At 35.5% G+C, this 15559-nt stretch overlaps 2 protein-coding genes across 2 annotated transcripts; one reads left to right on the top strand and one right to left on the bottom strand.

The window, feature by feature from the left end:
* The first annotated feature begins 747 nt into the window (after positions 1–747).
* Positions 748–2805, top strand: LOC130715463 (uncharacterized). Its single transcript, XM_057565568.1, has 4 exons — positions 748–1212; positions 1593–1631; positions 2375–2459; positions 2535–2805. The coding sequence occupies exons 1-4, from the start codon at positions 823–825 to the stop codon at positions 2615–2617; spliced, it is 597 nt and encodes a 198-aa protein (XP_057421551.1). The 5' UTR covers positions 748–822; the 3' UTR covers positions 2618–2805.
* A 3037-nt stretch (positions 2806–5842) lies between these two features.
* Positions 5843–8303, bottom strand: LOC130714028 (cyclic dof factor 1-like). The gene is made up of 2 exons (XM_057563877.1): positions 7969–8303; positions 5843–7241 (listed from the first exon to the last, which is right to left on the bottom strand). The coding sequence occupies exons 1-2, from the start codon at positions 8161–8163 to the stop codon at positions 6024–6026; spliced, it is 1413 nt and encodes a 470-aa protein (XP_057419860.1). The 5' UTR covers positions 8164–8303; the 3' UTR covers positions 5843–6023.
* Positions 8304–15559: the final 7256 nt, after the last annotated feature.

Here is a 15559-nt window from a genome sequence, read left to right as displayed (position 1 = left end):
AAATAGCATACACTGTCGTGAAGAACCTGGACACCATCTCAGCCCCCACCCCCTCCAATATTTGCAACACCGATGCATGAAAAGATGTTGCCCCTATCACATGAACACCCAAAACAGCAAACCAAACCCTCCTAATACAGAAGCACTCGAGCAACATATGAGGAATTGATTCCTCCTCAATCCCACACCATGAGCATAATGGATCCACATTTAAACCTCTCTTGCGAAGCTCGGTTCGAACAGGCATGAAACCCGAAACAGCCCTCCACACAACTTCTTTACCACCTTCGAAACTTACAAAGTCAACTAAGCTCCATTTATTTTCAGGCCACAACTAATAACTTTTTTCTAAACTCACTTATTTTACTTTTAGAAAAAAACTTATTTAACCATTTAAAATATCCCACTTCCCATTTTTTTAATAATTTAATTACTTTTATTCTATTTTCTTCGACATACTAAAAAAAAAGAAATATTAATCTTACTCCCTCCGTTCCTATTTATCTGTCCACTTTGAGAAAAATAATTTGTTTCTATTTAAGTGTCCATTTAGCATTTCAAGAGAATATTAAATGATGTTTTTACAACTAATACCCTTATCAGAACAATAAATGAAGAAAGATAAAATGTAATCTAATGGGTAAAAATGAAAAACTATTACTACTTTTATGAAAGCCAACAAAATTAATTGCACTCCTTAATATGTGTTTCTTCCCTTCATAGACAGTTAAATAGGAACGGAGGAGGGAATATAGAGTACAAAGTGAAATACTCCTTTATGCAAATTTTATTTGACATCGGATAAAGAAAACACCAATCCAAATGAGTGGCGCTGGTAACGCCGCCGGCCGGAGTAGCAGCAGCACAACCGAAAGGAGGCGAAGAAGAAGGCCAACCTCGCCGCTGAAAGACCGTTCAGCAACGACTTCATCCAAGCTATCTTCTTCACCCAAACGAAGCACCTCACCATCCGCCACTCTCCTCGACGACGACCCAGTCGCTCTCTTCGACGACTATACCCACCCAAACCCTAACCCTCGAAGCTTCCCACACAGTGTCAAGCAGAAATGCTGGGAGAAAGCTGACAAGATCAAAGGACGAGACCCTGATCGATGGCGCAGGGACCCCCTCGGCAATACTATCTTTCGCAAGCTCGTAGGTTGCCCTGGTTGTCTCTGCCATGACTATGATCACATTGTTCCGTACTCCAAGGTTTGTGTTTTATCCCCATTTCAATACCTAAATAGTAGAATTCAATTTTTAACTGTTGCTTAATGTTACCACTTTTTAGTTCCATTTGTTTTGTCTCTCTGAATTGTTTTTCCTTGCATATATTGTTATCCCCACATTGATGTGAATATGTGATTCTCTGAACCCCATGTCCTAGTCATTTTTTAGGAAAAATTTCTAATTCCAGAAGGTTTGGGGAATTATCAATGTTCAAACAATTCATTTCTTAATTGCCCCTTCATCTAGAAGATTTTTGAATGTTACCAGGCATTTGAATGTTACCAAGAGAGCATCATGGCATCATTGAGTATTTGAGTTACCAACTCATGCTGGTTTTGATTTACTTTTTGCTTATTCTTCAGGGGGGACAAAGCACACTGGAAAACTGTCAAGTATTACAGGTAAGGTTTCTTAGTTTCCCTCCATTTCTCTGTTTCCATTAGTAGAAGGAACTGTGTTGTAGGCAGCAAGGGGCTTTTGTAATGCATTTTGTTGTATAATGTGCTTTACTAGGTGCCTTTTCTTGATAATCATGTACATGTGATTCATTAAATCCAAACATATCTCTACTGAGACTTACCCTGATATACCAAATTGATACCAATAATTTGATGTATTCATTGTTGTTTGGATTAGTAAGTAGATAATCATACACACGTTTGTGAATTCATTCTCAGGCATCTTTACTCATAGTGAGAAAGGCTTGTTTTTTTGTTGTTGTAAGGTTCCAAAGTAGAGCTTTTTATTATAAAGAACCACTTTTTTAGCATTGTGTTATAGAATTTTCTTGTAAGAGACTTGGATGTATTGTTTTACCAGAGCTAGCAGCAGGGTGAAACAGGCTTGTTGTTGGATTAATAGTGAGAACATTTATTCAGCTGGTTCTAAAAAAGTGATACATTTACTCAGTTGGATACAAGCATTTAGAATTTTAAAATTACTCAAAACGACAGAGATATCGTTCTGTTTCTTCTAGTACACTATTTTGTATGACTTTCAGACTCTAATCTCTAGGGATGAGTCTCACAATAGTTGGCCAGTTGGCATTAATGTCATTTGGTGTTGAAATAATTCCTCTCTTTTTCTCTGTTTCCTTATATTATTTCTCTTGCACTGATGGAAGTTCTATCCATGATTTTTCCAGGCAACAGTTAATCGAGCAAAGGGTAACCGAACAGAGATCTCAAGAGCTGACCTGATGCAGAAGAGTTCTTATTGCAGGGTTTCAGGTATGAATATAATGATTATATTATCTATTAGTAGTAATTGAAAATTTGTTGATGGGAATATTGGATGCATTACAGGTCGTGATATGGATCTTCTGGAATTGTCAGCTTATGGCAATGTACGGCATGGACCAGATTCTGGGGGATGTAGAATTCAGTGAACATTTTAATCCATATCATTTTATTGGTAGTTAATTTCCCATATGGGGGTTGGATGATGGACCTTGTTGTAGCTATTCACACTCACAAATCTTCTAGGGCTCCATTTGTACACAGTTTAAATTGCAAAGAAAGCGATAACATTGGTTGACTATCAAATTGGATCCTCTCCTGCAAGTGTTTTCTCCAACACCATGCAGCAAAATCTCACCCCTTAATATTTATATTTAAAGGCAATGATTGATTTAAAGTGAGAGAACAATTAATTGCTTTATTGTTAAACTTATGTTTTCACACTGCTGTGCAGCGGCCGGAGACGATCCAAATTTGGTTGACTGTGCTTACTCTCTCTTTCAGTCTTTCCCAAAAACTCTACAGTTATCAAGGATCACTTTTTTTTTTTTTTGAACATAAGGATCACTTATCAAGGATCACTTATTTGAAAAGTGAGTTTTGTGTACTTTTTTTAGCGTACATTTTTTCATATCTTCCCGGGTCACACCATAGTATCATATCAACCCTACCTATATACCAAAAAATATATATATATATCAACCCTACCTCTTGGGTGTTTAGTTATAGTTATACGCACTTCAATATTAAGGGCCAGTCCACTAATGCGCAAGGAAAGCAAATAGAGGGGTTTTCAACCGCCTCGAATGAACAGAGAAAAATATACTAATGGTTTGAACCGCCACTAACACTTTAAATTTTTTTTTTTGAAATCTCCACTAAAACTATTTTTTTGAACGTAAATCTCCACTAAAACTTAAACTTAAAGAAATTTAATCAATTTGTTAATTTTCTATTTAACTAAAATTTTAAAATCATTTGAAAACAAAATGATAATATTTTTTTAATGAAGTAAGTATCTATAAAATTAATTGATTATACGTTTATTATTTTTATTTGTCTTCAAAATCTGAATCTTAAATGATACTACTACTATGACTTACATTTTTCTTTAAATCAATAATTTTTTAAATTTAATTAGAAATTAATTACATTTAGGACTTATAGATAAGTGACGTTCAAAGTGCTTATGAATCTGGCAACGCATGCTGAGTGTGTGGGAAGAGTTCTCGGGTTCGACCCCCACACAATACACTTTAGAAGAGGAATGGGGAGACTTAACTGTGACTAAATCCCGAATCTGACGGCATCTAAAGGGTGACCTGTACGGAATGTTTTTAAAAAAAAAATGCTTTCATTTGCTTTCTTTGTACATTAGTGGCGGCTTAACCGCCACTATTTCATTCTATGTCTATCGGCTCTTTGTTTTCTTTATTTTACTAGGGGTTTTGCCACCACAAACCCGACTAACTTTTCTAATATTTTAGTATTGATAATACCATTAATGCCTAGTCATTTGTCACCTAAAGTGTCATTCAAGTTGTCCGATTAGCTTTGAAGGACACAAGATATTGTAGACTTAGACTTTCGTGAGCCACATCATCACTTAAAAATGATGTTTAAATTGCAGGGAGTAAATGGTGATATTTTTTATAGTAGAGGGAACAAAACTAATGAATTTTCTAGATGGATCAAAATCAATTTTTTTCAAATTTACATGAACTAAAAATATTTGAACCCTAATAATTATTTTAGTAATTTTTTAAAATTTAGAAATAGTAATTTTAAGGGGATAAAAAAAACAGAAAAGTAAGGTGAGAACTAAAAACACTTTTTAAAACTTGTCCATTGCTATAAATTGGTGATGAATGAGGATGCTTACTTCCAACAAACCGTCTTGATTGTTTTGGTTCCCTTAATAATTGAGTTTTTGGCATCGACATGGGCATATGGTGGAGAAGAGATGACGGGTTGCTTTCTGCTTGTACCAGTGGTAAAGGGCAAAAGGGAAAATGGATGAAAAGTCAAAAGTTGGGTGCCAAGAGATACGTAATAGGATATCCACATGCTATGTTTTAGGATATAGGTGCTTCACAACTCATCTTATAATGTAAGGCTATGTTTGGTTGGGTGGAAGGAAAATGGGAAGGAAAGAAAACACAGGAGTGAATTAAGACTAAGGTGTAGTCTTAATTCATCCATCGGTTTCCGTGTTTTCTTTTCTTCCCACTTTCCTTCCACCCAACCAAACAAAGCCTAAGTGTGGCTTGGGTTAGCTTGAAGCCGAGAAAATATCTTGATGTTTTCTTGTGCGTGTGATTGATACAGGACACGTGCCAGGCCAACAGTGATGTGCCCCCACCCCCTATGCTTTCCAATTGTAGTCCGCAACCTCAATTGCAGCCGGAAGGTAACGGATTTTAAAGTCATTGCATTGCATTGTCATGAAGACAACAATTGCGGTCACATCAACTCGTATTTTTCTGTAATGTAACATCAACTGCAATTGCAATTTAAAACCTGCCCCCAAATAATTATTCAATTTTTAACTATATGTAATTGTCTGAAGTATTAACATTTAAAATCTGAAAAAAAAACAAGTAAAAAGATAAAAACAATATTAGAAAAATTGATGGAACTTGATTCCTTGGTGTAGAGATGGAAAGCTACTAAGGGCATGTTTTGTTTCAATATTTATACAGAATTTAAGAAATAATTACTCTGAAATTATAACTTGTCACTTCTAATAAGATGTGGTTGTAAGCTATTAGCATTTCAGGTCCTTAATGTTCAAGTTTATCCTCTCAATTCACAAAAGTCCCCACATCACAGGTCCTGAATGTTTGCCCTCAGGATGCCACCCTTCCTTGCATAGCCTTGCCTCCCATTTAAGGGAATAACTTTGCAGGAGATAAGGACAAACAATACTAACTTTTATCATTCAAAAGCTTATTATTTGACAGCATATCAAAACAAGACATGTATGAGCATGACAAGAGTATTATCAACTATACATTACTTCATAGTTGCATCTTGTGCTTATCTTCATACAGTGCGTAAAGTCACGCATGCATAAATAACTTCCCTTAGCTTCTGTGGCGGTTTACCATAATTTTGCCGTGATTTTTCATGGTGTATCCAAACATACATTTACATGTCTGATGGACTCTTTGTAGAAAAGAGATACCCCTTAGCCTGTTTGATGTTTAAAAAACTCCAAAGATGAAAAGAACATGTACAAACACACTACTATAATTGCCCATGTGAAAGAACATTTAAACAAAGAAACACACAGTATGTTGTTCAGAAGAGGGAGAGAGCCAGATAGTGTACTACTCAAAGAAAAATTCATTTTTCTATGGCGTACCAAAACATGTACAACCTCGCTGGAGATTTATTCATAGTAAAGATTTTTTCCATCTCTAGTAAAATACACTTCCAAAAATATTAACAAATGTACATGAATTCAAACTCATCAAACTAAGTACATTAAAAGAACCTATTCTAATGAAGGGAAAGACCAAAATTGTCCCCAACTCACAAGAACTCTCCTATTCAGGAGTTCTCATGAAAGTTAAGGGATCTTGACAATGCTGCAGGGTTAGCCCGCAACACTGAAGAGTCTACATGGTTCTTTTCATCACCCTTTGTTGATTTGAAGGCCTTAAACATGCTTCCACCACTGAGTGACTCATTCTTGATTCCTAGAGTTGCCCATATAGAACTCTTTGCAGCTTCATTCGGGTCATCAATTCTTAATGTTTTCGGAGTCAAAACAGACCCGTTTCTCTGCTTTGATGGTTCTTCATTTTGCAAAGAGTCCTTTTCACTCACATCATCAACATCCCTAGAGTGCTTCCCCAGAGTTGGAGAATTTGGACCTGAGCTTGGAGAGTTTGGGTTTGAAGTAGATGGATTTGATGGAAACCATGGAACATTCCAATTCCCTGGCATGCTGCAGTTCCAAAATGCAGCAGGATAGAGAAATCCTGAAGGACACATAGCAGGTGAGGGAACTGAAGTAGTGTTCCAGGTATAATAAGGCCAAGGAACACTAGGAATGCATGGAAGTTGAGGAATGAAACCATTGTTTTGGATGGAACTTTTGTTACTTTCTCCCACGGAACTTGAAACAGTAATGGAAGATGTTGCACTTGAGCAGTCATCACCATTTTCCCGACTTTTGCAAGGAACGGGAAGGGTTTGATTCAGGACCTTGTTCTCTCCAAGATTTAGGACAGATGTCATGGAGTCACAAATAGGTCCATCTAATCCAAAACTGAGGACTCTACCATTGGTTTTCAAAGCAGGGAGGTGAGTTGTTCCATCATGGGCATCAATTCTAGCTGCTTGAAGAGCCTCAGAGATACTGATGTGGCCAAAATGTGAGGAAGAGTTCTTGTTCTTTCTTCGCCCTGCTCCCACTGGAACGTTCCTCATGGTGCCGCCTGAAGTCCAGTATCTCTGGCAGGCCTTGCAGAAATAACGTGGCTGGTTGACGTTGTAGTTATTGTAGTAGCAGAATTTTGTATCCATGCTGTTGCAACGGGGACATGGTATCACTTTATCTGGCTTCTTCAGTGTTGTTTTCTCTTGTGACTGGGCTGGATCGCTTTGTTCACTTTTTGATTTTGCAGTTTCTTCTTCTATGGAAGGTGTTTCTGGGTTCACAACCGCCCCTGGTGAGGTGCTCGAGTTCTTGGTCTCTTCTTCATTTGCAGGAGGAAGATCAGCTTCTTGCTCTTTCTCATTACCATTTTCAGATCCTGAATCCTAGTAATTTGACATAATGTTTTGGTTAGCAAATACTGAAATCAAAATACCACAGAATTGCAAAAACAAAACCAAGATACATATAAAAATTCACAATTTTCTTATAACATGTTTGGGAATTCTTCTACAAATGATTCTAAAGCCAAAATTTAACTATCGTGAAAAGCTTTTACTAGTAGCTTCTGAATGACAGAATTGATTTTGATGAAAAATAAGCTAATCCAAATATGCTATTAGTCCTAAAGAATGGATTCAGGCATTCAAGAAACGTTTTAGATAATTTAGCTAAAATTATTTTAATTTTTGAATTCCGGATAAAGGCACAAAAGGGAAACTAAGATCTTTGTAGCCATATTACCATATATAGTAGATTATTCAGATAGATTTGGGTAGGAGTACGACTATACCCTAGAAAAGCAGCACCAGACAGTTTTTAAGGAAAAAAGCTAGTTCATGTGAAAAGAAACAAATATTCATGTTCCTTGGACATATTAGTCTGAAATTGTTTGTAGATTATTGTAATCAGTACTAAAAACATCAACATGTTCAACAAAACAAATCATGATCAGCAAAATCAGAATATGATGAAAACTTGATTTGATTGTGTTTGAGCTGAGAAAATAAAATTCACTCCAATTTCTTAGCAATACCTAAAATCTCAACCAGAAAAATCGACAGCTTTTGGAATTGTAAAGGAAAAAAAAATAAACTTTCGAACTAAGCATACCTCATTATCAATTGGGTCTTTCTCCTCTTCTGGGTTTTGTCCAATTCCACCACCACCGTCTCTGTATTGTTGTTGTTCTTCTTCTTTGTCAATATTGATGCAACCGGCGCCGGAAAAACCAGTGTCGTCGGCATCTTCGGTCCGGGAAATCTTCTGGCCGAAGAGCCTAATAGCAGGGTCTCTTACTTGCTGCATAGATTATCAGAAACTTTGAACTTGCAATTCTTGCGGATTTAGTGAGAGAAGGTGAGGAGTTTGCTGCGGATTTTGGTTGTCTGTGTTTGTTTGTTGTTGTGTGTGTATAAGAAGGTGAATGGAATTGTGAGTGGAAGCACGCCGAATAGGATTTTGATCCGGTTAACACAAGAGTGGGGTGCCACGTCAGATGGGGGTTTGTATTTTGAGCCACAAGTTCTTGTGGCCTCAATTAGAATTGATTTTCTGCTTTTTCTTTTCTTTTTGTGCTGCCTTGTTTCATTTGATTCTAACCTTTCCCTTTGTCGCAGGCAGCAGCACTTTTTGTTTCTGAAAACCTTGGGCATACCTGTGGTGGTGACGTGGGGTCAAGTGATTGGGAGAAAGTAATGCCAAGTGGACGGCTTTAATCCTAGATTTCATTCAGTCGACAAGATTTAGATGACTAGATGCTGCCCAACAGCCCAAGTGCATTAAAACAGTAAAATTTTCTAGATAAGATAATGGGAGATGCTATCTATTTACCTATTTGACATTGTCTTCCTAACACTCTCTTTTTAACATCGGTCAAAATTCATGTAAGTCCATTATATTATATAGTTTTACTTTCAATTCCTACCGAACCTACATAAATTTTAATCGATCAAAAGTCAAAGGAAGTATTACTAGCCCTTCTCTAAGATAATTAAACAACTATTGACGTAGATTATGTTTAGATGTGATGGTGGCAGTGGCGAAGGATTGAAGGGACATAATGGCATTGGCCCTCCTAAGATATTTTAGAAAATTTTGTAATGTATAGAAGTATGTGTGGGTTTGAAATTTAGTTTAGTTTAAATGTGTGTTCAACCTTTTTGGTCTTTTACTTAAACATAATATACTCTCATATTTAATCTTCACGTTTGAGTTCATCCATATTTTTCTACTATTTTCAAGCTCGTAATCGATAATGAGGTGCATACTCAATTGCAAATATTAACATATTCTTTTAGTATAGCTAATACATAAGTGATTGCTCAGGATGCCCACATTGATAGCAATATGCACTCTACCCCTATGGATGATAATCGAACTCGCAACCTCATGGCTAAAAGATGAGAAGAGTTAACCACCACACTTGATAGTGTTAAAACAAAATTAAACCATAGTGTAGAGCGCTCATAATTACATGCATTTATGCTTGGATTATGAGGGCTCCCAAATATTATATAGATAGTATATTTATGAACTTTTTGAAATTTTTAACTTAACCTAAAAGTGCATAAAATTAAATTTTTATTTTTAAAGTTAATTTTTTGTTGAGACTACACTTAAAAAAAATTAATGCATGATAAAAAATTATATGTTTTACTTATGATGGCCCCCTTAAATATTTCGCGCAAGCTCCGCCACTAGATGGTGGAGGATTATGATTCATTCACACATCTTTTTCTCTACCATATATTGTAGATTATGATAATCTAATTCCTCATGGAATTAGTTATAATGTATTGATTATGATCTCTGAAATCCCGCGTAAAGAAGGCATTTGTTCCCCTAATATAATTTTCACTATACTCGAAACTTATTCGGTTGTACAACGCTTCATTATAACACACTGACTCCAAATCCTTTCGTCCACTCGACAACACTACACTACTGCAATCACATTCACAGGTAACGTAATACGTACACTCCCTCATTTTCCCTCCTAATCTCCATTCTCCATTTTAATCACTTTTTTTTTTTTTTTTTTTTCTGTGAATCATGGTTAGAGTTTTGCACAAGGTCAATATTTCTTTCTTGCAGCACACCGTGATACCCATACGCTTCAAGCTTAGGGTTTTCTATTACCATATGAGTGTAGTGTAGTGTAGAATCCATTATTACCAGTTAGAATTAGTGAATTAGTTAGAATATTATTGAGACATTTAGCCTATAAATAAAAGTGGTTAGAGAATTTTAAGATATCTTGGTATTCTTTTTGAAATTGGGGTTTAGGGAGAGTTGGGTCTCTCTCAGATTAGGGATTGTTCAATATCAAGCAACAACGAAAATGATGAAGGGTATTGGTGGTGGTGGATAGTGATGACAAAACGAGAGTCAACACGCTAACTTGTTAAAACAAAGCCACATGGAAACTAGGGTGGATTGACATGCACCATCGCGTTTAATGCAAAAGTAGTGTGGATTGACCAATCTAGTAAGTCACATTTTTTTTTAAATAATGTTGCAAAGCTCATTGACATTATTTCGCTCCTACTTTTTTTCTTTTTTTTTTGTTCCATAAATGAGGATAATGCAGGATGTTTCCCTAATCACTAATGTTTTTCCTATATTTAGACTAGCATAATCTCCTTTCCTCCTATGGTGTTGCATGATTTTGGAAGAATCTCTCAGCACAACGGAGAAGCGTTGACACGACGGTGTAGGTATTTGCAATGATACTTCGACGCTCAAGTCAATATGAGAGGAAATATACAAAATATCGAAGTCATAGTAGAACAGTATAGTTACTTAGCAAAACGAGTAATGCATGTGCATATGAACAACCAAACATGTATTTATAGACATTGTGGTTGTTATTCTTGCGAATCAATGCCTTTGTGAATTCTTAGTGAAAGACCTTCAAGATGGTGGTTATCTTCATCTAACCTCATGATGTCTTGTTTAATCAATTCAGTTGCACCTGCTCGGATGTTCTTTGTACGAGATGTCTCTCATATTAGTCATCTTGGTCAACCAACATGGTGTTTCACTTTGAGTATGTTTGGTTAAGCTTTGAAAGTGGTTAACACACTTTTCCATGCACAATTTTTCAAAGCACCAAATGTATCCCATCACATTTTTCTCAATACTTACACAACCATGCTCTTAATTGTAGCCGAGATACTATTGGACTTGTGGTCATCTGAGCCGACTAGAACATCTACTAATCTTTGTTTGTCATGTATCTCACTCTACTCTAAGAATCTCTCACCATATGATCTATTTTGTTAGACCTTCGCCTCCACACCGTGCACAAGGGCCATAGTGTGTATGTCAGTTCAATGAATTAAACGAGGAATGTAATGATTGGTTGGGTGAATTGAATGGAAAGTAGGTCATATGATGAATCAGTATAACAAAGTGTTAGTGTGTATTTAGTGTCAACAATTAGGGTCGCCCCTAACACCGATACTAATTTAGGTCGGTTGGCGTTGGCTAACCGATACAAAGTAGACGAAAAGCAGAAAAATCAAATTTGTGCTACTTAATGGTATGCTGATGATAAATAAAAATAAATTAGTGTCGGTCCTATTGAAAAGTGTACAACATCATTGTAGCGTCGTCACCTTAGATGATGCTAAAGTAGCGTTGATCAGAATGATGACGTTAAAGTATTAGTTTTGGGCACTTTAATGTATGTCCCAACACCAACGCTAAATAGACACTAAAATAGTTATGGTGTCGATTTTTATTTCATTAGCGTCAGCTTTTTTCATTATTCTTGTAGTGAATTAATGTTGATTCAATAATTGTGTCTTAAGTGGCTTTAACTTCAAATTGTGAAATCGCACATGGTATAATTGAACTAAAATCATATATGGTATATAATATTCAAAGCCATAAAAAATTGGAATTTTGGACATCTATCGCGTAATTTTCATTGGAAGTTTTTTCTTGAAGCCAACTCACACAATGTAAAAGCCAAAAAGGAAGAAGATAAAAACACAAAACATTTTTTATGTATATGTTACTAACAAAAAACTCATATTTTCTTTTTTCTTAATTTTTCTTTGTTTTAGTTTTCTAATTTATTCTGAGTTGACCCGCCAACCCAACCTGATATAAGGCAAATTAAGAACTTCAACACATATTCAAAAAATTGACAACTCTCCTCAGCGCTTTTTTGATGGTTTGAAGGTCGGGCGATACAATACGAAGCTAATTAACCCATTACCACCCCTTTATGGCGGTGAGTGTTGGCAATGATAGAGGTGTTAGGAACAAGATACTCTTTGTAAAATTGTTTTTAGAAAAGCTTTAGTTATATTTTAACTAGTTGTTTGTAGTGGATATCAATGATGATTCTCAATTAATTTTCATAGTATAATACATGGTGCAAAGATAAATTTTACCAACATTCATTTTGACTCTTTAAAAAAAAATTCATTTTGACACTCTTTTATTAACACTCACCTTTATTAATTAAAGTTCATGTAGGGTCCATTATATTATATGCGTCGCACTCTCAGCTTTGTGGAAGCTACATGAATTTAAATAGTAAGAGATAGTGTAAAAAAATTAAAACAAATGTTAATAGCATTTCTCATAACCTAAATAGTAAAAAAAGTAATAAATTGAGATTTAGCCTTGTAGTCGTGTTGTGTGTGTTAAACGTATACTCTGTTTATGAAAGTTGATTCAAATTAAAAATCTTAGATTCAAATCTCGAGTTAAAAGTCTTACATTAATTAGAAATATAACATAAATAGCTTTTATAAGGATAGAGCAACCCTCAACTTTTGAACTATATTTTGAGTTGAATTAGGTTTCCTAAATTCTAATATGGTATCGGAGTCTATTTTATATCTCTTTGTTAGTTGAAACCTCCTATATTTTTATGTCACCTTGCAGATGTCTAGTCTTGCAAATCTCGCACTTAAGAAGTCCAACCTCGGGTGTGAATGAATGTGATAGAAGTCTCATATTGACTACAGATATGATATAAATAACTTTTATAAAGGTAAAATGACCATCAACTCTTAAATTAACTTTTAAATTGAGTTAGGTCTCTCAAATTCTAATAAGATGTTCACGGTAAAAAATTTGTTTTGAAATCAAAATGGATATGTCTTAAACTCTTTTACTTGCCTCTCTGCACACGAAAAAGGGGACGAGTCTTTGATGCAAGATTGGGAAAAGAATTAAGAAAGCGAAGATTGTGGCTAAACTCAAAGCTAATCCTAATGCTAATCTACTTTAATGAAAAAGGGAAAAGGACCAAAGAAAAAGATTGATGTCTCCCCATGGACACATCACCTCCAAGCATTTTACACCCACTTTTTCTTCTAATTCGAATTTATAAAAGTTGAATAGAGCTTAACTATTCAATCAATTTCCACGTACATAACATACGTGTCCAACCTTAAGACATGTGACACGTGTTAACCTTTCATGGACCTCACTTTTTAAACTTCAGCCTTCAAGAACAATATACGTGTCCGGGTAAGTGGTGACTTTTTAACATTACAATTCAAAACAGTGTAGTTATTGGCAGTACTAATAGTCTAATACCCATAATTAATTAAGGAATTGAAAATTAGGGTGAAAATGAAATAAACAAAGATAAGTTGACGCTAATGCTTTTGATAAAGCAAGGAGCGGCCGCGTGGTCGGTTGAGGATTAAGGGTAATCTGAAGTCCCTTTCAATGTTTAAGAATTTGTCAAAACATTCATTAGGACTTATAAATTGAACTTAGTTATTAGCATGCAGTGCAAGACCAACATGATAAGCAAATACAACATTCAAAATATAGCAACAAATGATTAACTTCATATATATGAGGAATCAAACACAACCAAAATCTTTGCCATCAAATCAATTTTCCATTTCCGAAAAGGCCATGGAGACAAGGGAACTCATGGGTCGAGGAGCAAGACACCAAGAGATATTGACGACTCGACGTCACATTTGAACAAAAAAACCTTAAGGCATTAGGTTCATAGGTCACATCTCTTATAAAGTCTTATCATCATCCATACTTAACCAATGTGAGACTTCAACTCCGCACTTGAATTATCAACAACTCCCTCTCAAGTGCGAGCCTCCTCCACATTATTATGGCCCCCTCCGCGGGAGCACATCCACCCTTGTACCGCCGTTTGCTGCTCAACGAAACCCGCTGCCTAGCCACAAACCATCAACTCTGATACCACTTGTTGGGGGACAGGGGAGGGGATTCCATAGGCCGAGGAGCAAGACACCAAGAGATATTGACGCCACATCTTAACCCAAAACCTCAAGGCATTATATTTATGGGTCACATCTCTTATAAAGTCTTCTCCTCACCCATACTTAACCAAATGTGAGACTCCAACTCCGCACTTGAATTCTGAACATAAAAAAATACAACATCAATATATTCTCCCTAACAACTTCCATCCCAAGTAAAACAAAGTGAGAGGATGGTTCATGAAGCATTAGTGAGACTCTCTGAGTTAAAATCCAATTATTTAGTTAATGTAATGTAATTAGCTGATACAACAATCTATGTTGTAACATGAATTTCTCATTTTTGAAACAATTATAATGATAGCTTACTTTACTCTTCACAGTGACTCTATCAAATCCAATTTTTATTTTTACCTCTAAAAGGATTTTTTTTTTGGTCAATGCTCTAAAAGGATTTAAACAATATTAAATTCTACCTTAACCCATCCATGATCCAACCGTTATTTTTATGTCCATATTAAACCCAGCCCGCCATGATTCATTTATGGTAGTCAGCCCAAACATTTTATGGATTTTGTTGTCGCGTGAGAAACAAAACCTTTCAATGTATAGTGATGTACCAAGTAAGAAAAAGTGTTTTTGGTCAACACCATGTACTTATAAATCCAATCCTCGAAAGAAACAGCTAGTTCTTGCCCGTTTTGAATTGCCCAAAATCTTCGACAAAAAAAAAGAATAGCCCAAAATCAACCTATACAGCTGTCAATTTATTCATGAACTTTTGTGCCGTTGTGACATACCTCATTCGCCTCTGCCGGGGTTGCAATCTATAGAAAATTGTAATACTTAATCTAGACATGTTTTGTGTTTTGAGAAAAGAGAAAAATGAGATATACGATTAGCGATGTAATGAGAAAAAAATGGAGAAAAAATATGAATGTGAACATATAGGTATTAATTTTATATTGAATCATTTAAAAAATTCGGAACTCAGAGCAGGAATCAAATAGTCAACTTTGGGGAAAATGTCCTAACTGATATAGGCTGTATAGTGTAGAAACTTTTGAATTTGAGGAACCTCTATGACTAAATTCTACTATTATAAGTACCATTTTCTAGCTTTAAAATGAGATAACCTCCATCTCTTAAACTTTCTTCTTCAAAATGAGAACAAGTAGAATTTGCTCGTATTCACACACTAACTATTAGAGAGAGGGAGACTAAGCTACAAATCTAAGTGAATAATTATTTAATTTGCTTATACTTTTTGGTCAGGGAGACTTTACTTCAACTTTTGATACATTCACACACACTTTTTCTAACATGGATCCAATTTTTACCATTTCTTTTATCTATTTCTTCTTTTTCTACCTTATCGTTAATCATATCTCTCACTTATCTATTGGTCATTTTGGATGCGGGTGAAATTGAGGTGTTCAATTTTTTTTTTCTTACTTCAATAGCTTTCATTCCATTTC

This window comes from Lotus japonicus, chromosome 4 (assembly GCF_012489685.1).
Source record: "Lotus japonicus ecotype B-129 chromosome 4, LjGifu_v1.2".
Classification (NCBI taxonomy): Eukaryota; Viridiplantae; Streptophyta; class Magnoliopsida; order Fabales; family Fabaceae; genus Lotus; species Lotus japonicus.
This window is presented reverse-complemented; position numbering and strand designations above follow the sequence as displayed.